Genomic DNA, 22018 nt, shown 5'->3' on the forward strand with positions numbered 1-22018 from the left:
AAGATCCGTGGTCTAGTATTGAAGATCATCATCGTGGAGAAGACGCAAGCAATCGTCGATTCTTTGGGGAATCAAATCGGTAACTCTAAACCGTAGTATTCATGTTTTATGATTTATATTCTTTGAGCATGAACTATTTGCGTTCTAGCATGCAATTATATGTTTAATATGTGAATTGATTAATCGCATAATCGGTCAACTAGATCCATGTCTGATTTATTTGTTTTGTACAAGTCTTCCGCTGTGCAAGGGGCACTAAACCCCATCATTAAAACCGTGCAAAATTCAAACGTATCAGCACCATGTTCTCAGAGTTGTGACAAATGGACTTTGTATCTCAATTATATCTCTGACGATTAACAAATAACTTTAAGATCAGTTGCACAAAGTTCAAGTTGTGACAACAGCCTTGCATCACAAATTAATGCAAAAAAGAAATTTTTATTTATTAATATAAAAACAATTACGTTGCACTCTGTTCTCAAGTTGACAACAGACTTTGTAGCTCAATTATATGTCTAAAGATGAATAATTAGCTTTAAGATTAGTTGCACAAGGTTCATATACAATCCCATCGAATCGAACCCTACCCTTCTTTCTTTCTCTCTCCATCTCCACTTCTTTAGAAACCCTTAAGCTCTCCGCCTCCTCTACCTAGCGCCAGCCTTTAATGGCGGTGAAAGCTAGAAATTGAGCTCGATTATCTCAAATCGAACCTTATCCCTATCTCTCTCACTTACTCTCTCCATTTCTTCAGAAACCCTAAAGATTCCATCGAATTGAACCCTATACCTCTTACTCTCCCTCTTTCCACTTCTTTAGAAACCCTAACTCCCCAACAGTGCCAAGTCCTCACGGGCCTTCAATGGAAGATGAGTTCTCTATCCAAAGTGTTGATTTGGGTCTCAATTTAATTTGCAGATGCCAGAATTTGAACATCAACCAATGTCAAACTCAAGGTCAATCGTTAGCGATTCTCCAAACATCCTCGTCTAATGCAATGGTTGCAGGTCAATCGTGAGCCATTTTCCAGCAAATTCTCGTCCAATACAATAGTTGCAGCCACTTGAGGAGTCCACCACTTCTACACAAGTGTGCTTGGTTTTGAGCGAGTGGCTAGGCCCTCCTCCTTCACTCTCCCGGGAGTTTGGCTCCACGGGCATGGGATAGGTATCCACCTTATCCTGACCGAAGATGTGGACAAGCTGCTGAAGAAGACGCCCCTCGACCCCAGAAAGAACCATGTGTCATTCCAGTGAGAGGACTTGGAGGCAGCCGGTCAGAGGTTGGTCAAACTAGGTATTGATGTCGTGCGACAGACCATTGTCGAAGCCGGAGTGGTGGTGCATCAGATCTTCTTCCATGAACCAGATGGGTACATGGTAGAGATCTGTAGCTACACCAACCTATGGGTGGTGCCGATCTAGCCGTTCCTGTTTCCCAGTGGTGCCGATTCTAGCTGTCCCTGATAGATCGCTTTCTTAATATCTTTAATTACACTATCATGATTTGTGGCCTTTCTGTAATCGCCCCTATTATATTTTAAGGATCTAATTGATATGAAAGGTTTGGGTTAAAAAAAAACCCAGAAGTTTAGATGTTTCTATACATGAAGATTCTCGGTTTTCTCATTAGCCGATAAAGTTTATTGCAATTCTATGGACTTCGTCAGCATAGACAAATCGCATACCTTTATAATCTTTGAAGAAGCTTTCAAGTTGAAATTTTCTTTTGAGCTCTTCCTCATTAGTAAGGAGGTGGAGAATGAGTTCACATTATTATCAGGATTGGGTTCGAGTAGGATAACTCTATATTGATAATAGTGGTGTACAGAAAATGTATTAAATTTTGAAGTAGAAAATAAGTAGAAAGTGTGGTGAATGATTTATGGTGTAGGGAGAATATAGAGAGTGACTTATATTTAGATTTTTATGAAATAGTGTACAAGGAGTCGTATTTATAAGGAAAAATTGCCTAAAAAGTCATAAATTTTGGGGAAAGTTTGATTTTTCCCACAAACTATAAAAGTTGCACCTAAAGTCACGAACTTTATCGGATCGTGCAAATTTCCAAAACTATAAATTTGCACGATCCGATAAAGTTCGTGACTTTAGGCGCAACTTTTATAGTTTGTGGAAAAAACCAAACTTTCCCAAAAGTTTGTGACTTTTTAGGCAATTTTCCATATTTATAATTACTAAGAAACAATCTAGTATGAAAAACTTAAAATACTTAAGAACCATCTAAATAATTGCATCACACTTATATTCTAGATGATTGAATTTCTCTTTAATATAGTGAGAATAATTAAGAATTATCTAGAAATTTGCACCACTCTTAATACACTTCTATTTTCGCATGTAAGGGTTATTATTCATTTTGACAATATTTCATTTCAATGTATCTGAATGCAATCTTAGAAAATGGTATCAAAGCCAAGATGGTTTAGGTCAGGCTCTAAAAGGACTTGCTTAGGGTCGGGCGCTCATGTTAGACTCAGGCCCTGGATGATCTAAGGGTTAGGCTTAGGAAAACTCAGTTTAGAAGCGAGCCCAGAATGACTCAATGTATCGACTACGTTCCCAACTTTTTAGAAAAGTATTCAAATTAGCCTAGTACATTGATTGAATGGAGCTGTAAAACATGATTAATTGTAACCAATTTTCAAAAATATAATGTCTCATTAATAAATAAAAACATTGTCAATTAGTTATAATAGTCAAAATAAACAGTATTAAGTGGAGTGGATGATCTCTCGTTGTTGGAACAATGTTATGAGTAGTACAAAGGATAGCTTGAAAAGGCGTACAATGGTAATCTTGATTGTAATAAGCAAAATCTCATATTTAAAGACTTCTATTGTTGGTGTCGTACCAATATCATCTACACAACCATTGTATTAAGAAACTATTTACACATTCTTTATTCCATATAAATTTTCTCTAATAATCATTAGCACTCTCTATCTCTAAATAGTTCATAAAATATGAAATGGTCTGTATGTAAATTTATTTAAGCATATATTTAATACATATATAGTGCTAATAGATTTACATAAAGAAAAGATGGATTTATGCCATTTTAGAACCAAATTCTATTTAGTACTTATACGTCATTATAAAAGTGTGTGTCAGTTTTAAAAGATACTCCATCTATCCGATATTTATATTCTCATTTTGACTTGGCACATATATATTTTAAAAAATTATTTGACTTTATGCAGAAAAATAGGAAAATGAGTTAGTGGAAAGTGGACCCCACTTTTATATACTCCATCCGTTTCGCCTTAATAGAGGTGTTTCATTTTCTGAACTCGTTTTGGAAAAATATAATAATAAATAGTTGAAGTGGGGAAAAAGTAAAGTAAGAGAGAGAATAATGTAAAGAAGACTATTCTCTAAGTTATTATTTTTCTTACTTTACTCTTTCACCACTTTAACTATTTATTATTATTTTTTCAAAACGAGTATAGAAAATGAAACGTCTCTATTAACATGGAACGAAGGGAAGTTTTATAATAGAATGTGATTGTAATGAGTTGGGTGAATAGTGGGTCCCCTTACCTAAAATGGAAAAAAGCAAATAATCACAGATATCCCAAAATGGTAAAATTTGACATTATTTCACACACGGAGGGAGTAGTACTTTTATCTTGAGTTAAACTAAAACTTTTAAAATTGTAACTGTAGGAATCATATCGACATGATTCACTAATTACCGAGACCTCTTTTATTACACCGTAATAGTGAGACAGTCAATCTCGTAACTGAACTGACCGTAACATAAAAAGATTCAGGAGCCATTTGGTCACTTTGTTTCATAAAGATAAGGTTTTGTAACTTGGTGAAACCACTCGACTGGTTGTCCATTTGGACTTTTACGGAGCCCGTGTTTGTATCCACAAGCCCACACTGTTCATATGTTTCTGCCGACTCACCCCATGTTTGAGTTAACTAACCTCGATGCTGATACGCTCGGATTTTGCACTATTTTAAGGCCGTTATTTGATCTATTTTTAATGTCAAAGTCACTCTACACGTCCATTATTTGCATATTTTGTCTATTTTGGTATTTTGACGTGTTTTGTGAGAAACGTGCATAATTGAGCCAAAAAAGGGAGCCAAAACGCAAAGTCTAAAAATTTGGAGTCAGACGGCGACCGACGACCGCCGCGGATGTGTGCGGCGACCGCCGGCGCCTCGGAAAAATACGCTTGGAAGAGAAGTCTCGCCGCAACCGCCAGAAGTCGTGCGGCGGTCCACCGCCGAGGGAACAGACACTGTTAATTGAGAGCGATGACTTTTCAAGGGTTTTAGGAGCTTTTTGGAGTTACGTGTTAGGATTGACAACCCTAATGTTGTAATCAACGTTTGTATTGCATGGGCATAAGCTCGGTGACTCGTCTTTTCAAAGTATAAACTGTGCTAGGGTATTGTAGTTTGGAACTTGTATAACCATAACTGTGAACGCACATCCCTGGGATTCCCTTATCTCTATCGATTATCTCCATGTTTTATTTGCATTTAGTTGTTATATGCTTTTTATTGTTTTTAGTTTTCAAAAGTTTTCCAAAACCTACTATTTTTTCAGATAGTAATCGAGTCTTAGTAGAGGATAGACACTTTGTGTTTGCCTTCCCCGTGTTCGATATCCGGTACTGACCTTTGGCTATACTATATATACTCTGTATACTTGCAGGTTTATTTAGTGCTAAAAAATAGTGCATCAGATGCTCATGTCCGATAAATCATTTACGTCAATTTTGCCCTTCGCCCTTATTATATTATGAAATTGTAAAACAGATTTTCCCAAAATCCTCCCAAGATCGACTGGTACAAAGAAAACCCGAGACAAAATCTTCAGTGTTTATCATCTTTCCCGCATTCAATAAAGTTGAGTTCTATCATTTATTTCTCTCGCTTTTTGCACGTGTTATTTATCTCAGTCATTGGAGTTTATTTCTCCTTCAAAAGTCGTAAGCGAGCACCTCTCGTGCGTAACCTTGGCATATCACCTTCACTCCTAACAGAAAACCCTTATTTGTAGAGAGAAAGCTAAGAAACGTTCGAAAGAGAGAGATTGAGTGAGAAATGAGAGAAAAGTGGAAGTGAGGAATCACCGAAATAGTAAAAATGAGTCGGTGAGCTCAAACCACCTAGTAGGTGATACGTGGCTAGGGTTATACAAATTGGGCCAACAATTAGGAAGTGGATAATGTGCTTGAGACATAATGTGATTGGGCTTCCTGAAAAGGGCCACAAATTCCACAGAACTCATCTAAAATATACTCTCTCTATCCTAAAAAAAGACTAGTTTTATCATTTTTTATCGTCCCTCAAAATTAGACCAAGTCTAAATATGAAAAGTTTTCAAACAAATAAAAATCATACACATCATTAAGTGGACCCGGCAATCCACTACCTCTTCCATGTATCTCTCTTTCTTTTTCTCATCTCTCTTATTTTACCAATCACAAATTAAAACCCATGCAATTTACAAATTTGTCTATGTTTTGAGGAAGAAGAAAATATAAAAATAAATAAATATATAGATACGCAGTCTTGAAAGAAATGGGTTTTCATGAAACTTAAACAAAATGCTAAAAAAATTTAAAATGAGGCTAACAAATGAGAATGAAGGGCATCAATGGAAATTCCTCCTGCTATTTTGATTTAATCTCAAAAAAGAGGTATTCTAACCCACCAAAATGGTGGATTAATTTTTCATGGTAAAACATAGGTTTCTTAGCCGCTAGATACATGATATGGGTCTTTAAAATAACTAAATTACTTATCGAACGCATGATAAACCCATAAAACACAAATGACATACCTACTAAACGACCCCTTATAATTATTTTAGAAATTTTTATGTGATTTGATTTTATTGTTAGAGACTGGGCTAATCGCAGGTGTCGTATGCACGTTACCAAATTGGCCCGAATAAAACCAAGCTGAAGCCCAAAGCATGATTTCTTTTCCAACAAATTGAATGAGAAATTTGTAGAGATGTTTAATGCTTCACTTAAACAGTAAAACTGCGAGGTGACTACTTCTCTCTTGACCTCACTTCCCATCTCTCTCTACAAGAGCTAAACGGCGAGTTTGTGAAACCGGAGCTCTCCTTTGATCAATCTCACAGAAGGTAAATCATCTGATTTGTTGTTCTATCTTAATCGTAAATCGACTTGTTAATCGTCTTTATTTTCGTACCAATTCTTCTTCTCTAGGGTTTTAGGCGCACTTTAGATCTGCGATTTTTAACTTTTGGTTTAGGGTTTAACACTATGTAAATTTGCAACGATGATATTTTGCTATGATCCATGGTTAGATGTCGCGATTTTGTTTTTTATTTATTTATTTAGGAAGTCTGTGGAATGTGTCCAATGTAGAAACGTAATTCTATCTGCCAATCGGTAACTGGAATTGCAGCGCGAGTGGGAACTATCATGATCCTTTCGTTTCCCCTAGAAACCTTTTTTCAACTTGAAAATTAGTCTATGCTCAATAGTAGTATTACGTATTTTCTCTTGTTGAACAGAAGTTCTAGTTTTGAATCCTTTTAATTTCATCTTCACTGTCGTGAAGGATATATTATTTTAGGTGGTTTGAGTTATAGGTGGTTTTATTCGAAAGTTTCCTTCATTTTGCAAATTTCCAATTTGTGCTGGAAAAAAATGGTGCAAATGATGTAATATGTTTATCAAATTTAGTGGGGAATTAATGGCCTTGTTATGGATAAGTTGTCCATAACATGCAGCCCGTGGAAAAGAGCAATCATGTGCTACTTGCTGAATTGGTGCTTTGGTTGGTTGTGTTTAATATAATGCGTCATTTGCGTTTTTGGTACTTGCATTTCGCGGAGTAGTTTGGCTAGGAAGTGGTCGGCGACTTTTTTGTATCTATTTTCTTCTGTCAATTTTCACCTTATGCTGGGCATTCTCAAACAAATTATTGGAGAGCTATGTTTTGTTTTCTTGGTTGGATAGTCGTCCACCTTATATTATTAGCTGAATAAGGATGAACAGTAGTGGCAGTGTTACGCTATTTGAGGAACTTTGGATTCTAATTAGCTAGAAAACAGATAAGAATAAGTGCTACAGTGCTACTTAAACATCTTTGTACATGTTGATATGCTTGCTTTGTGCCTCTGTTATCTTTTATCTCTGGAAGAACCTCTTATGAAACTTTTATTGTTCCCGGCAACACTTTAAAACATGAACATTGGGAATGGCAGCACAAAAATCTTGCATAAAAGGATGAAAATGGTTAGTTAACTGCTATGTTTTTGTTGTACAAGATTCACTTAAGAGTTTAATGGCAGCGAGATTACAGCAATTGCAAAGCAAGGCTTGCCAAGCCAAGCAATATGTGACCAAGCATGGAACCACCTACTATAAGCAGTTATTGGAGCAGAACAAACAATATGTAAAAGAACCAGCAACTGTGGAAACATGTAGTGAATTATCCAAGCAGCTGTTTTACACTCATCTTGCCAGGTTACATTTTTTCTTCCTTTGTTTCTCATAAGCTCCTTTTCAGCATTTTATACAGAATGATTTTATATTGATAGCTAGCCATCAATACAATTGTTAATATTAGTAATATGAAGCTCTACCCATTGTCGAGCTAAATACTTGAGACAGATCACAAAGCTAAATGATGATGCTCACTGTGTAATGGTTTCACTGGATTGCTTCTATGATTGATTGGCACTCTTGACTCTTATCACGCAACTCATTTGCTTGATTCTTCTTCTATTCCTGGTGAAATTCGTTGAATCTTGTGATGTGTTTAGAGTTGTTATAGGAATTTGAAATGCATTTTTGTTCTCCTTGGTTTCCTTGGTGTAGTTTTGAAGGTTTATTTGTTTTTGTGCTGCCTTAACTGTTAGTCAGTGAGTTGGATAATGTCAAGCGGCGTCTTTTCATTATGTAATGTCTCCTTGTTACGGCAATTGCAGCATTCCCCGTCGCACTGAGACCTTCTGGAAGGAGATTGACTATGTGAAGAATATGTGGAGGCAGAGGCAGGATGTGAAGGTTGAGGATGTTGGAATCGCTGCTCTGTTTGGGCTTGAATGCTTTGCCTGGTTTTGTGCCGGTGAAATTGTGGGAAGGGGATTTACGTTTACCGGCTACTATCCCTGAAAACACAATGGGAAATAATTGTGGGAATGATTTGACGTACTCATGGTCGGGCAGGTTCATCACGCAACTTTTTTGATTTAAAAGAGAGTTTCAGAAGCTGATAAATCAGTATTAAAATTGAAGTCTTCAATAATCAGTACATCGGTCTTTGAATTTTCTCTGTTTTGAACTTCCATTGTTTCCATTTTACGTTTGATGATACTACTACTGAGTTGGATGTAGCTTAGCTCCTTATAACAGTTTTGGTGTTGCCATGAGAATTGCCTCTGTTTGCATCCATAATGGTTTAATTATTATCATTTTGACAGTGGCATAAGTAATTAGTGTAATTAAATTAGAATTTGAAGTGTAATAAGTTAACACCTAACCAGGGAACACTAAATTAACTCTAATATCTTAATTAAATAGCATAATTTTTACTTAAATTAGAAATAGTGTAAATTGTTTGGGACAATCTGAGAATGAAATGTGCAAGTAGCACGGGACAGAGGAAGTATGATTAATATATTTGCGATGTGATTAAAAAATTGCACTCCATGATTCATTCATTTAATCTAATTTCGAATTTAAATTTTATTAGTATCAGTTGAAGTAGTTGAAGTAAGTAATAGTAATAATATTTTTAAATAAACAAATAAAATTACACAAGAAAAAAAATTGTCAAGAAAATAAGTTTATAAAACCAAACAAGACTTAACCGAACAAGGATATAGTACTTCTACTAAGCTTCTACTCCCCCCGTCCACGATTAAAAGTCCCATTTCTAAATGACATGGGTTTTAAGAAATGTCAAGAAAAGTGGGCGGAAGAAAATTAGTCCGGGAATATTTTTTCTCACGAATGAAAAAATTCATGTTATTTTAATAGTTTGAAGAACAATTTTGTAGGATGTGCTTCAAGAAAAACTATTTTCTAATATTGAAAAACTTGAAGCTCTCAAAATTGTTGTCGAGAAATTACGAAAAAAAAATCCGTATCATAATATTATTTGTGGGAATTTTTTCATTCGTGGGAAAAAACAAATACAGGGTAAAGTTCGTGATATTATTTGTCAATTTTAAAGTTCAAAGGAAAAACTCAACTTTTTGAAAGTTTCATGATATTAGATGTCAATATCCCTTCTTAAAATGAAAACAAACACCAAAACATTGAAAAAATTTCTATTTTACTTTAGTTCTAACCTATCATACCCATACTTTAAGGATATCAATGTAGCCCATAATCCGTGGGCTGACTCGAATAGCCCGTCAAATTTATAGGGTTAGACTATCTCCAAGGGTATACTAAAACCTAAAATGAGATAAGTATTTAGTTTCAATAATACTCAAAAACCAATCTCATTTTTGGTTTTTGAGAAAAAAACACCTATCTTTAGGTTTACACTAAACCAAAACTTAAAAGTTTTTCAAATTTTATGAGTAAAAAAGGCATAATACATAAAACATTCTTTTAAGTTTGTGTTTAGTGTAAATGATTGGAGTAAATGGTTGGAGATGCTCTTAGGACTGGAAATTTCTAGCCCGATAAAATCAAAACCCTATTAGCCCGCACTTGATTAACCCGCAACACGTCAGGGCCAGACCCGAAAACCCGATAAAATTTTTATTATTCTATTCTTTTTACTGCTAATCGACACTCCATTCATTAATTTCTACTAAAAAAATAGCTTTCAATTTTATAATAAATATACAAATTATATATTAAATTTTTATTAATATAATAATTAATAAATAAATTAAAAACTTCAAATTCACTAAAAAAATATTTAAATTTCTAAAACATGCATTAAAATTCCACGAAATATCTCAAATATTAGTATTTGATCATGTTTATGATTGAGTTTAAGCACATATTTCAAATATATCACATAATTAAATATTTTACACTGTTTAAATATTAGTAAATTATGATCATTATTTATTGGATTGATCGCATGTTAATATTATCGGTAGCCACCCGATTAACTTGTTGGGCTAGTCTAAACCCGAGTTTTTAGAGTTAGGATTAAACTTTTATAACATGAAAGAAATCACAACCCGATTAGCCCACACTCGATTGACCCGCAACCTGGGTAGAATTAACCGAAACCTGACAGGCCGGCTCGCCTGACATCCCTACCCATTCTGTATTTCAAAACTTATAGAGAATCTCTCTGTCGTGTAGCTTCAATCAAAAACCCAAACTCATTGGATCTTGAGAAATTTTACAATATGAGATTAAATTCGTTGACCTCTTTAATTTTTGTCATTTTCTTTTTTTTTTTCTAATGAAAATATGAATTAACCAAGTTACCCCATATAGTATTTCTTTCTTAATCATTTTTTTCATCTTTTCTTGTTTACAAACGCTAATAAGATAATTTGAAACACCAATTCTGAAACCCTCGTCACTTGCATATTTTCATCGGACATATCTCCTTCGACAATGAACCGAAGCCAAGCGGACTTCTATCCCTGCTGTACCCACCAACTCGCCAGACTTATGTCGTTGCTGCAATCGAAGCCACAGACACCGAAGCCTTGTACTCCCTCCGTTTCTTCATAGTTGAGGCGGAACTTTTCGACACGGAGTTTAAATGAATGTTAGGTGTGTTAAATAAATAGATAAAAAAGTAAGAAAGAGGAAAAGGTAGAAAGAATAAAGTATAAAGTGAATAAAGTAGATAGAATAAAGTAAGAGAGAGTAAAATGAAAGAGAGGAAAAAGTTACCATATAAGAAAACGACTCAACTACGAAGAAACTTTCTGAAATGGTAAAATGATTCAGCTATTAAAAAATGAGAGTAGTATTTAGTGAATTGAAATATAATTAATTAAATATGAGAGAGAATAAAGTAATAAAAAAAATCAAATACACTAATTTTAATATTTTTTTTCAAGGCAAGTGCGATATTTTGTTATTTTTCCCCACTCCTAGTCAATGGTTGAGAGAAACAGGCACTTGTCACTTGTTGGGCTCCTCCTTGGCCGTTATCTCTACTATTAACAAATTTCATAGTCTCGCGTCCCAAAACCCTCTCCATTCTCTTCTTCTCTCAGTCTCGCGCACACAAATCGGCCATCCCCTCACAAGTATGTACAGAACGGCTTCTTCTCGACTCAGGGCTCTCAAGGTCTGCATTTTCTTATTTTCTCCCCTTTTAACCCTAGCACCCATTCACCCCCCGCATTCACCCGTTGTTTTTGTCTTCGTATCTGTTATTTACTGCCTCCTTATTTTCATCACTGCGTGAATGATTCTATTATTTAGATCTGAAGGCTGCTCAGTGATGAATTGAAGATTTTAATTTGTCGCCTGCCCTTCTTTGCAAGCGTTCTCTAATTTTGAAACAAAATTAGATCTTTTGATAGACAAAATTGGATCTTTTAATTAGATTCCTGTTTTTTCGTGCTGATTTTGGATTTTGTGAAAAAAGGATGTTGCTTCTAATAGACATGTTACAGTATATCAGTTGATTTTGTTATTGGGTAGTGTTTAAAAGGTTATGCGATGGACAGTAGAATTTATCTAACTTTTGCCAATTCCTCAAATATTGTTCAATTCTTCAATTGATCTGGAAATTTGTAGTTCTGGGCTTCATGGATGGTTGACTTTGACTGATATATACATTTTTATGTGACCAAAATACTGTTATCAAACAATAATACTCCTCCTTTTCCTAAAAATAGGAACTTTGGAAACGGCACCATTTAATGCAAAATTGTTAAAGTAAGAGAGGAAGAGAAAAAATGGGTATAGTAAGAGAGAGGAAGAGAAAAAGTAGTGTTAGTGGATTGTGGGGTCCATTTCTAAAATGGAGAGTTTCTATATTCAGGAAACGGACTTAAAAGGAAAGAATTTCCATTTTTAGGAAACGGAGGGAGTATAATGTTATGCACAGAGATGATATCCTGCTTGAAGTAATAACAATTAATTAACATTTGCTACTTCACGTTCTTTGTCTTAAATATTATTTAGAGGGGATTGGTTCTACTTTCTAGTGATCTGTTAAGAAAATAAATAAATTCGGTTTTTTTTTCAATTGACAGGCCGGAACAGGGTCTAGAGGCTTCGCTAGATATGCAAGTACAAGTGCTGTTGCAACTAAGTCATCTGGAGGTATCTTCAGTTGGTTAACCGGTGAAAAGTCTTCTTCACTTCCACCACTAGACTTTCCGCTTGAGGGTATTGTACTTCCCCCTCCGTTGCCAGACTATGTTGAACCTGGGAAGACCAAGATAACTACCCTTCCCAATGGCGTCAGAATAGCTTCAGAAATATCTGCGGTAGGTGTCAATACTACTTTTATTATATCCGTGGGATTTTATTCATCCTCCCCCTCCCCCCTTCCATTTTCCTCTTTTTTAACTATTGGTGATCAGTATATTTCTTCGTCAGAACCCTGCAGCCTCAATTGGACTTTTCGTTGATTCTGGCTCAATCTATGAAAACCCAGATTCATATGGAGCCACACACCTCCTGGAGCGTATGGCCTTTAAAAGTTCCACTAACCGGAGCCACTTGCGCATTGTGCGAGAAGTTGAGGCAATTGGTGGCAATGTAACTGCATCAGCCTCCCGGGAGCATATGAGTTACACCTATGATGCACTTAAAACATATGTACCTCAAATGGTTGAGCTTCTTGTTGACTGTGTTAGAAACCCAGCCTTTTTGGATTGGGAAGTTTGTGAACAGGTACATTTGTGTTTGTTTTCTTAGGCTCACTCCTCACTCTGTTTGGATATTGTACTGGGATCCTGATATGCCCTCTACAGATCCTCAAGGTGAGTGCTGAGATTAGTGAATACTCCAAAAACCCTCACCACCTGCTTCTGGAGGCTATTCATTCAACTGGTTACTCTGGTGCTTATGCAAATGGTCTTTTGGCTTCAGAAGCTGCAGTTAACAGGTTGAATGGCACTGTTTTGGAGAAATTTGTGTCTGTAAGTATAAGTTCTGAACATCATTTTTCTTCATCTTCTTTAATTATAGGAGAATAAGTAAGTTTTTCTGTTATGAACCTTTGATGTTGACTATGATTTGTTTCTAATTGGAGTATTTACCATCATTCCCTCTAACTGATTTTATATGGTTCAGGAACACTACACCGCCCCTAGGATCGTCCTTGCTGCATCAGGTGTTGAGCATGATAAACTGTTAGAATATGCAGAGCCACTTTTATCCGATCTTCCTAAAGGTTCTAGCCCAGCAGTGGCAAAGCCAATATACACAGGAGGAGATTTTCGCCGTAAAGGTGATTCAGGGGTGTGTATCAACAATATCCTGGATAGCCTATATATTTTGCATTTTTATTTCTAGTCTCATACTTTGGATGTTGATTTTGGAAATTAGGCTTTAATATATCATTCTGAATGCATGTGCAGATGACTCATTTTGCTATGGCCTTTGAAGTTCCTGGTGGCTGGATTAAGGAGAAGGATGCTATGACATTGACCGTTCTTCAGGTTTGTTTGCTCATTTGGACCATCCTTAATTCAACCCCAGATGCACTTTCCTTAAGAAGAAATGATCAATAGGAGAGGATGCTTAAGCTAGCTTGAAATTTCAGAGCTACTTTTCGTTCATGATTCGGTTTCCATTTTTAAGACACTTCTGATTTTCATCTTATAAGAAGACACTTTCTTTATCAATCATGTAGATGCTCATGGGAGGAGGAGGATCTTTCTCAGCTGGTGGTCCTGGAAAGGGGATGTACTCAAGATTATGTACGCTCCAGTGATAGTATTTTAATTTTGAAACTGAATTTAGAAACTCTCGTTCAACACAAATCATGACTTGAGCTGTCTTAGATGCCTGTCTTGTTTAATTCAAATTATGTGGCTTAAAAAGACTTTTCTGCCTACATGGTTTAATTTTATGCCTCTATGTCATAAGAAATGCCAGTTTAACGATGTTAGGTGTCTGCACTTTTTCTGTGATTACTTTTGTATCAAATGGAGTTTCACATCTCGTTATCTTAATTATAAGCAGATCTTCGTGTCCTGAACGAGCATCCTCAGATCCAATCTTTTTCTGCTTTCAACAGTATCTACAATCACACCGGACTATTTGGAATTCAAGCTAGTACTGTAAGAAAGCATTTTAGATTTCTGCGTCTTTTTAAGCTTTTAAGGAATATTTGTGTTGTCCATGTTTTTTTATGGGTGGTACCGTGGTAGATATCTTGCTTCTACATCTGTTAAACTTTTTGCTTGGTAGCATGGTAGAACTGGGTGAAGAATTATCTCATTGGCAATCTGCCTATTTTTATTTTATGTACACGTAATGTAACTTTTAAGCAAGTTTGTGATCATATTCAGTATCCCAAATGAGCATATGATTCTTCAGATATTTTGGATGATATTTTCAGATTCTGAAAATTGTTTGTGCTCCTGTCACTCCATCACCGTGAAAAGTGTAAACATCCAACAGAATGACTTAAATTATATGTTTTGATGATTTGATCACAAAGATGTCAATGTATGAATATTATGAACCTGTTTTTGAGGTGACCAAAAACTAATGGATAACTTGCTCTCTGCAGATGATGTTAGACATGGAATATCAGCTTCATGCCTCTATTTTGTGCATATTTAGTTTTGAATCTAGACTGATGAAACTACTTCTTGAATGCAGGGATCTGATTTCGCACCACATGCTATGGAAATTGCCTGCAGAGAACTAACTGCTGTGGCATCTCCTGGAGATGGTTCTATTCTGACCTTTCTTAACTATCTTTTATTCGGTTGAATCTCACAATTTATCAGTGTCCTTGTTTTATGACGACTGTCGATCAAGATAGTCTTTCAGTCCATATACTTTCTTGTACATCATGTATGCACATCTTGCCCCGCAGACAGAATTACTGAGCTTTTGTGGCTTTGATTCTTGTAGTTGATGAAGTACAGCTAAACCGTGCAAAACAATCAACAAAATCTGCCATTTTGATGAACTTGGAATCCAGAGTATGCAATTTTGTGTTGCATCATGGTTTTTAATCTCATGAATTTTTCCTTCCATATGGATTTGTGCCAAATATTCTACTTATTGTTTGGGTTATCATTGCAGATGGTTGCATCTGAAGACATCGGTAAGCAAATTTTGACGTATGGAGAGAGGTGCGTCTAGTAATAATAAGTATTACTTTCAGATTTGCACATTAGTGATTACTGATTGAGTGATATTGATTGGGGCCGATGTTTGATAGTTGATGCTTGGTGTTTCCTTTTTTTAAACTTCCACAGTAGTGTCCACTAAGCCAATCTAATTCTCTTAATTGTAAAGTGTTAAAGGCTTAATATGTAGGTTGTTACAATCGTGTGTTTGTTTAGTCCTTGACGTAATGAAAACATTAGGATGTGGAAATCTAGACTTTGAGCCATAAACTATATCCAAATGGTGGTGGTAGTAATAGATTATACTCCCTCCGTCCCACTAAATGTGAAACATTTGCTTTTCGGCATGAGATTTTATGAAGTGTTGTTTTGTGAGTTAAGTGGAAAGAGAATAAAGTAGAGATTATGTTGTTTCCATTTTAAGATATGTGTCACTTTAAGTGGGACAGCCCCTAAAGCAAAGTGCTTCACATTTATCGGGACGGAGGGAGTACTAAAAGTAACAAGATTTACTTTGGTTTGGAAATATTTGTTTTGAGATGCATCGATGAGGTCAGGATTTATTTCTCATCTTATGAATACATTCACACTCTACTTAGTCTGGCCTGCCAAAATTTCAATTCCAAGACTCTGAAATTGTCTCTCTCAGTTGATGACTCTTCTTCCCTTACTGACAAATTAACTTGTGCTAGAGCCTACTGTTTCTGTTCTTATGAATACTTAATAAAAAAAGTGTGCATCAGTTGATTTAAAAGAATTCTTATCTATGCTTAGGAAACCGGTGGAGCATTTCTTGAAGGCGGTTGATGAGGTCACAGCGAAAGATATTGCTACAATTGCACAAAGGCTTTTCGAATCTCCCCTTACACTGGCATGTTACGGCGATGGTAACCTTCTTCTCAACATTTCTTTCTTTCTTTCTTGTATGGTAAGATTTGATTACCCTCCCGTGCATCTCACACCCCTCCCCTGTATATTATGCAGTGCATCATCTTCCAAGCTATGACCACATTAAACGCAGGTTCAAGTAAAAGTTACCCTTGTTACTGTTGAGATCAGAGAACTGATCGGAGAAGTTCCCCATGTCCCCTGTTTTGGGTGGCGTTTTTGAAACGATGAACAGAACAACCTTTCTCTATGATGATATAAGAGAAAATAAGGATCTCTACTGAAACAATAATTGACGCATATGTTTGCAAAAATCACTTATGCCTGATTCTTTGTATGTTTTGTTTGGGTTCTGAGTGTATGCCAAAGTATTGATCTGTTTTTGTCATTTTCTGCGTGGAGTGGACTTTGACTGGTCCCACATCTTGATCAATGGGTAATGTTTATTTTCCTACTTTTCATCTGAATTTGATAATTTAATAACCGTAATCAGGATGTTCCTTTTTGTACAAAAGGAATTGCCTCTCTTCCAAGGAAGATGACCTCTTTCTTTCTTGGGCGGTACGAGAATTTATAAATTATTTTGTGTGTTAAGTGGAGAAAATAAAGTGGGAAAGAGAATAAAGTAAAGATAAAGATTTTTTTTTTAGTAACGAGTCATCTTGGCAGGGACAAATTTTATATTTTATAATTTTGGCATACACCATCTGTTTATACTTTATCCATCCTTAGAAAACTGACTAGCTTTACAATTTTTGGCTGTCTTTCAAAATTAGACTAGTTTTACACGCCACTAACAATGTGAACCCACAATTCACTTACACTACTTCCGTTATCTTTTTTTTTGTTTTTTTATCTCTTTCTTATTTTTTTCTATTTATTTTTACTTTATCAATTGTACATTAAAGCTTATGTTATATACAAGTTTGTCTAATTTTTTGGGACGGAGGCAGTATAAATCAAATTTGTTTTCTAAATGTGTATAGTAGTATAACTGATAATATTTTGCCGTCGATATATATTTGATTTGAATATAAATATGAATATTTGATTTGATAATATTCTACAGTCGATATATATTTGATTTGAATATAAATACGAATATTCGATTTGATAATATTCTACACCCCTGGCTCCTATTTATTGCCCATTTTTGTCCATCCCTCAATTGTCCACTTATTTTTTTTTTCACCATAAATGGTAAATATGCCCCACACTCCACTAACTAATCCACTTACATTTTATTACTACTTCCGTTCCACATATAGTCACCATTCATATTTGTTATATTTCTTTGTTATGTTTAGTTGTATTTTATTGAGTTAATTAGAAATACTACCACAAGCAATTTATGCTCGTGTACATTATATTGGCCTCACCTTTTGGTCAGCAATGTGAAAATGCTTTTTATCACACTTCTCCGGCCTCCCTCCCCTCTCTCAAATTCACACATAAATTTTGATCCTGTTGTCCTAAAAGTGGCCCATAATTAAAATATAATTTAACATGATTTCCAAAATGATATTCATCGTTTGTATGTTTGGTTAAAAACAAGGATTCCAGTGAAGCCTTACATATAAGGAATGGTAAAATGGAATATAGGCAATAAATTAGACAGAGACAGTCACGGGCAACAAGAACCAAAAAGGGCGATGTTTGTAATCTGAATAAAGTGCATTTCATCATCAGAAAGCAACTTGTGGCTCAGATCCCTCGTCTGTCCATAAATGTCAGTGGAATCACCCGTGATCTTTCGTCACATTCCATTTCCCATTCTAACTAAACTAAACCAATAACTTTCATTATCATCATTATACTATTATTCATTCCCTCTCTCTATATTATTCTTACTTGTTGATCGCAAATCAAAATCAAAATCAAAATCAAAATCCATGTCTGGTTATTGCAGGCTGTTGTTGCTGTTGTTGTTGTTGAGCGCGATTTCGGGGGCGCATTCGCACAGCAAGGGCGTGAGGCGATCAAAGCCGCGGTGGCACGTGGGCGTGAACATGAGCGCGGTAGAGTATTCGGAGCAGCAGTTCATGAAGTGGGTGAATTTTATGGGCAGCTTGAAGCACTCGGTGTTCAAGGCCGCGAAGAACAAGATATTCCCTTCATACACTCTCACGGTCGACAAGAATCCGCTGAGAGGAGATTTCACGACCATTCAAGACGCCATCGATTCTCTCCCTCCCGTCAATCTTGTCCGAGTAGTCATCACGGTTCATGCAGGCCTCTACTCGTCAGTCTTTCCCCTTTTCATTTTTATTACTCATATTAGTAGCAATAGATTGAATGTTTTATTGATCAGGGAGAAGGTGACGATACCTCAGTTGAAATCGTTCATAACGATAGAAGGGGCGGGAGCCGACAAAACAATAGTTGAATGGGGCGACACGGCGCAAACACTCGGCCCCAACGGCCGACCCCTCGGCACATACGGCTCCGCTACTTTTGCAGTTAATTCCCCTTATTTTATAGCCAAGAACATCACTTTCAAGGTATGGATCGGAATCGGATCCCTCTTTTATTTATATTCATACATGTCATACTCCCTCTATCCAATGTTACTTTCATTTTTCTATCCCGGCTCGCTCGTCTCAAACTAAGTACATTATTTGTGTTTAATTAAGTATTCTATTATTATATGATATTGATACTAATTTAATTACACTAAAAATCAATCTCAAATTAATGACCTGAAATGAAAAGTGCAAGTAATATAAGACAGAGGGAGTACCATATAATAATGAGGCATGCAATGCAGAACACGACGCCGGTGCCAGCGCCGGGAGCGGTGGGGAAGCAGGCAGTGGCATTCCGGATATCGGCGGACACGGCGTCGTTCGTGGGGTGCAAGTTCCTGGGGGCGCAGGATACGCTGTACGACCATGTGGGGCGGCATTACTACAAGGACTGCTACATCGAGGGATCGGTCGACTTCATCTTCGGCAACGGACTTTCCTTGTTCGAGGTCGGTCTCTCTGTTTAATTTGTCTCTCCCTCTCTTTAATAAAGTTTTGTTGTTAACACTCGTAGCTAAGAGTACTACAGAACTGCGACGTGCACGCGATAGCGCCGGTGACGGGGGCGGTGACGGCGCAAGGGAGAAGTAGCATTCTGGACGACACGGGCTTCTCGTTCGTGAACTGCAGAGTGACGGGGTCGGGTGCACTCTATCTCGGGAGGGCGTGGGGCCCTTTCTCCACCGTTGTCTTCGCCAACACTTACATGGACAACATTATCATTCCGAAAGGCTGGTACAATTGGGGCGATCCTTCTAGAGAAATGTACGTTCCATCCCTAATTTATCCATTCTAACTTTTCAATCTCAATCATTTTTATCAACCACTTGCTCCTTCTATCTTCCAACATGTGTCCCACTTTGATCGCATTAAAAAAATATAATAAAAAATGGTTTGAAAAATTAGTGGAGAGTGGATATTATTTTTATATAGTTCAGCTTTATATTAAAATATGAGTGAAAATGAATTAATAGATCCACTACCAAAAATGATATAAATAAAATGGAACAATTAATATGAGATAGACTAAAATGGAAAACTAGGGCACATAATAGAGAGATGGGGAAGTACCAAGCATCTCTTATCTTTCTCTTTTTAAACAACGAGTTTGTATTCCATCCGTCCGCGAATAAGAATCTCATTTTTTTCGGCACGGTTCTAAGAAATATTAAGAAAAATGGGGGAAAAAAGTTAGTGGTATATGTATCCTATTTGTATTTATTGGTTTTAAATGAAATGTGAGTGAAATGAGTTTGTAGAATGTGGAGCCTATTACCATTTATAGTCTAAATAAATTGAGACTTATATTCATGGACGGACTGAAATGGAAAAATGGACTCCTATTCTCGCAGACATATGGAGTATATATAATGATACTCCCTTTCGTCCGTCCTAATGAAATAATCCATATCCATTTATAAAAATCTTTTTCTCCTATTTTATTTTATTATTTATGAGCTCATTATCCACTATATTATTTCAATCACTTTTTCTCGATCTTTCTTACTTTATACGAATTAAAACTGTGTCAACTCTTATCAGCTTATTTCTTTTAAAGAAAAAGTTAGTTATGGATAGGATGTAGCATGGCACAAAATGCAACAGAATTACCAAGGGATAGAGCATTAACAAATTATGTGAGAGCGTGGGACGGTGCCAATCATTTTAAACACGGATAAATATATATTCTGAGCTAATAGATATGGCTGCACCTTAATCTATCCTCAAAGAAACCTCCATCTTCTCTTTTTTAATCATATATGTATCTTCTTAAATTACATTAGCACTATTTTTTTTCTTTATACAAAAAAAATGTTGTTTAGTAGTTGTGATCACATCATCTTGACCACTGAATTTGTCTCTTTATATATGGATGGATGGTATTTGCCTTTGTCGTATACTTGTAGTGGCATTTCACTTTTTCGTCATTGTGTACATATTTATCTTACCCACTTTCAAAAATCATTGGATTTTATGTTTAGTTTTTCATTTACATTATGGCCTAACTATTTGAACCGCCTCATCTGTTGATTAGAATCAAAATAATTGACTGATTCACTTGGCTGTATCTGATTTTTTCACATGTTCCTCTCTCCTCCACTTTTTCCCATCTTCTGATTTCAGCTTTCAAACAAAATGAAATGAGTAGGAACTTATTGATGTTGCTTGTAGTTAATTAGGAGTATATATTATGCATTTAAAAACTGCGTGTAACGGTGTCAAACACATTGTAAAATTTTTAACTTCTTAACATAGTGTCAACACATTATAAAATTTTAAGATTTTGATGTCAATACAACGTCAACCATCGACACCGTATTGACATTTTTTATTTCTGTTATTTTGTCACCTTGTCACCTGTTGACATTTTTTAACAGTACAGATCATAGTTTAGAATTTGCATTTGATTACATCTTTTATAGGAGTATATGTTATTGATAAATGTGTAAATGGTTATGTAGGACTGTATTTTATGGACAATACAAGTGCACAGGGCCAGGGGCTAATTTTGCAGGAAGAGTTTCATGGTCAAGAGAGCTTACTGATGCAGAAGCACGACCTTTTATTTCCCTCACTTTCATTGATGGGTCTGAGTGGATCAATATGTAAATCATCACCTCCTTTTACATAATTATATTTTCACATACACTTCTTTTATTTTCTTGTTTAATACTCCTATCGGAGGGTGCTCAAACAAAAATAATAATCCATAATCTGTATAAATATGAGAGTGGGGAGCTTAAAATAAATAACTTGCTGGCAGAGCTTTTGTATTAAATGAATTTAGAATAAATAACAAGTAGTGTAAGATTTTAGTTGTGTCTCGTGATATACGGCGTCGTACTTGTTAACTCTATTGGCCCATGTAGCCTTTCATATTTGTAGGTGGGAATGTCAATTGGGCTTACTCAGTGGATTTGGGGTCAATTTTATGTGGATAGTGGGTTAACTGAGTGTGGATTAATCAGATTAAAATTTTATCGAGCTACAGATTTTTAACTATAATCTTGAATGTTCATTGAACTAATTGAATTACTAATGATAAAATTAATAAGATCAGTTCAATGCACAATGATGAAAATTGTCATATTTAGAGAATATAAAACAGTTAATTATGAGGATTTTGTGATATAGCTTAAACTCAAACTTAAATAAATAGGATACTTCATTTATCTCATTAAAAATGGACTATTTTTCTTTTTGGTTATCCCATTAATAATGACATGAAAATAACATTATCTTTACTTTTTCTTGCTTACTTTATTCCCTTTCCATTTAATTCACTAAATAAAACTATATAAAATTTGATATCAAAAACTAAATATTTTTATATTTAGTGGTACGAAAGGAGTATAAAAATA

The 22018-nt window shown here is 35.6% G+C and overlaps 3 protein-coding genes and 1 long non-coding RNA gene across 7 annotated transcripts; 3 read left to right on the forward strand and 1 right to left on the reverse strand.

The window, feature by feature from the left end:
* The first annotated feature begins 5992 nt into the window (after positions 1-5992).
* LOC125186003 lies at positions 5993-8409 on the forward strand. Of its 2 annotated transcripts, XM_048082302.1 has the most exons (4): positions 6011-6144; positions 7237-7267; positions 7335-7498; positions 7963-8409. In XM_048082302.1, exons 2-4 carry the CDS (start codon positions 7259-7261, stop codon positions 8147-8149), a joined length of 360 nt encoding a protein of 119 aa, XP_047938259.1. In that variant the 5' UTR covers positions 6011-6144; positions 7237-7258; the 3' UTR covers positions 8150-8409. The 2 variants fall into 2 exon arrangements, with proteins under 2 accessions (XP_047938258.1, XP_047938259.1); XM_048082301.1 differs by lacking the exon at positions 7237-7267 and having other exon boundaries at positions 5993-6144; positions 7300-7498.
* A 2695-nt stretch (positions 8410-11104) lies between these two features.
* LOC125188962 (mitochondrial-processing peptidase subunit alpha-like) lies at positions 11105-16585 on the forward strand. Its single transcript, XM_048086093.1, has 13 exons — positions 11105-11261; positions 12178-12414; positions 12527-12823; positions 12904-13071; positions 13226-13393; positions 13513-13593; positions 13788-13854; positions 14120-14217; positions 14765-14837; positions 15023-15093; positions 15197-15246; positions 16018-16130; positions 16228-16585. The coding sequence occupies exons 1-13, from the start codon at positions 11223-11225 to the stop codon at positions 16272-16274; spliced, it is 1509 nt and encodes a 502-aa protein (XP_047942050.1). The 5' UTR covers positions 11105-11222; the 3' UTR covers positions 16275-16585.
* A 1232-nt stretch (positions 16586-17817) lies between these two features.
* Positions 17818-21314, forward strand: LOC125187013 (probable pectinesterase 53). 3 transcript variants are annotated; one of them, XM_048083521.1, is made up of 6 exons: positions 17818-17860; positions 18041-18373; positions 18443-18632; positions 18899-19105; positions 19171-19421; positions 21119-21314. In XM_048083521.1, coding segments are annotated over exons 1-6 (1131 nt in total). In that variant the 5' UTR covers positions 17818-17858; the 3' UTR covers positions 21267-21314. The 3 variants fall into 3 exon arrangements, with proteins under 3 accessions (XP_047939478.1, XP_047939476.1, XP_047939477.1); XM_048083519.1 differs by having other exon boundaries at positions 17859-18373; XM_048083520.1 differs by lacking the exon at positions 17818-17860 and having other exon boundaries at positions 17863-18373; positions 19186-19421.
* Positions 18248-18976, reverse strand: LOC125187015. Its single transcript, XR_007170549.1, has 3 exons — positions 18872-18976; positions 18460-18736; positions 18248-18386 (listed from the first exon to the last, which is right to left on the reverse strand). It is a non-coding gene; the product is annotated as an uncharacterized LOC125187015 (long non-coding RNA).
* Positions 21315-22018: the final 704 nt, after the last annotated feature.

The sequence above is a fragment of the Salvia hispanica genome, chromosome 5, assembly GCF_023119035.1.
Source record: "Salvia hispanica cultivar TCC Black 2014 chromosome 5, UniMelb_Shisp_WGS_1.0, whole genome shotgun sequence".
NCBI lineage: Eukaryota > Viridiplantae > Streptophyta > Magnoliopsida > Lamiales > Lamiaceae > Salvia > Salvia hispanica.

Excerpts from the sequence above, each read along its gene's own strand:
- LOC125186003 (XM_048082301.1), top strand. The coding sequence starts at position 7,317 with ATGGCAGCGAGATTACAGCAATTGCAAAGCAAGGCTTGCCAAGCCAAG. Across the intron at positions 7,499-7,962 it reads TTTTACACTCATCTTGCCAG|CATTCCCCGTCGCACTGAGA; the intron begins GTTACATTTTTT and ends CGGCAATTGCAG.
- LOC125188962 (XM_048086093.1), top strand. The coding sequence starts at position 11,223 with ATGTACAGAACGGCTTCTTCTCGACTCAGGGCTCTCAAG. Across the intron at positions 13,594-13,787 it reads TGACATTGACCGTTCTTCAG|ATGCTCATGGGAGGAGGAGG; the intron begins GTTTGTTTGCTC and ends TCAATCATGTAG. Across the intron at positions 15,247-16,017 it reads ATTTTGACGTATGGAGAGAG|GAAACCGGTGGAGCATTTCT; the intron begins GTGCGTCTAGTA and ends ATCTATGCTTAG.
- LOC125187013 (XM_048083519.1), top strand. The coding sequence starts at position 18,024 with ATGTCTGGTTATTGCAGGCTGTTGTTGCTGTTGTTGTTGTTGAGCGCG. Across the intron at positions 18,374-18,442 it reads GTTCATGCAGGCCTCTACTC|GGAGAAGGTGACGATACCTC; the intron begins GTCAGTCTTTCC and ends TTTATTGATCAG. Across the intron at positions 19,106-19,170 it reads ACGGACTTTCCTTGTTCGAG|CTAAGAGTACTACAGAACTG; the intron begins GTCGGTCTCTCT and ends TAACACTCGTAG.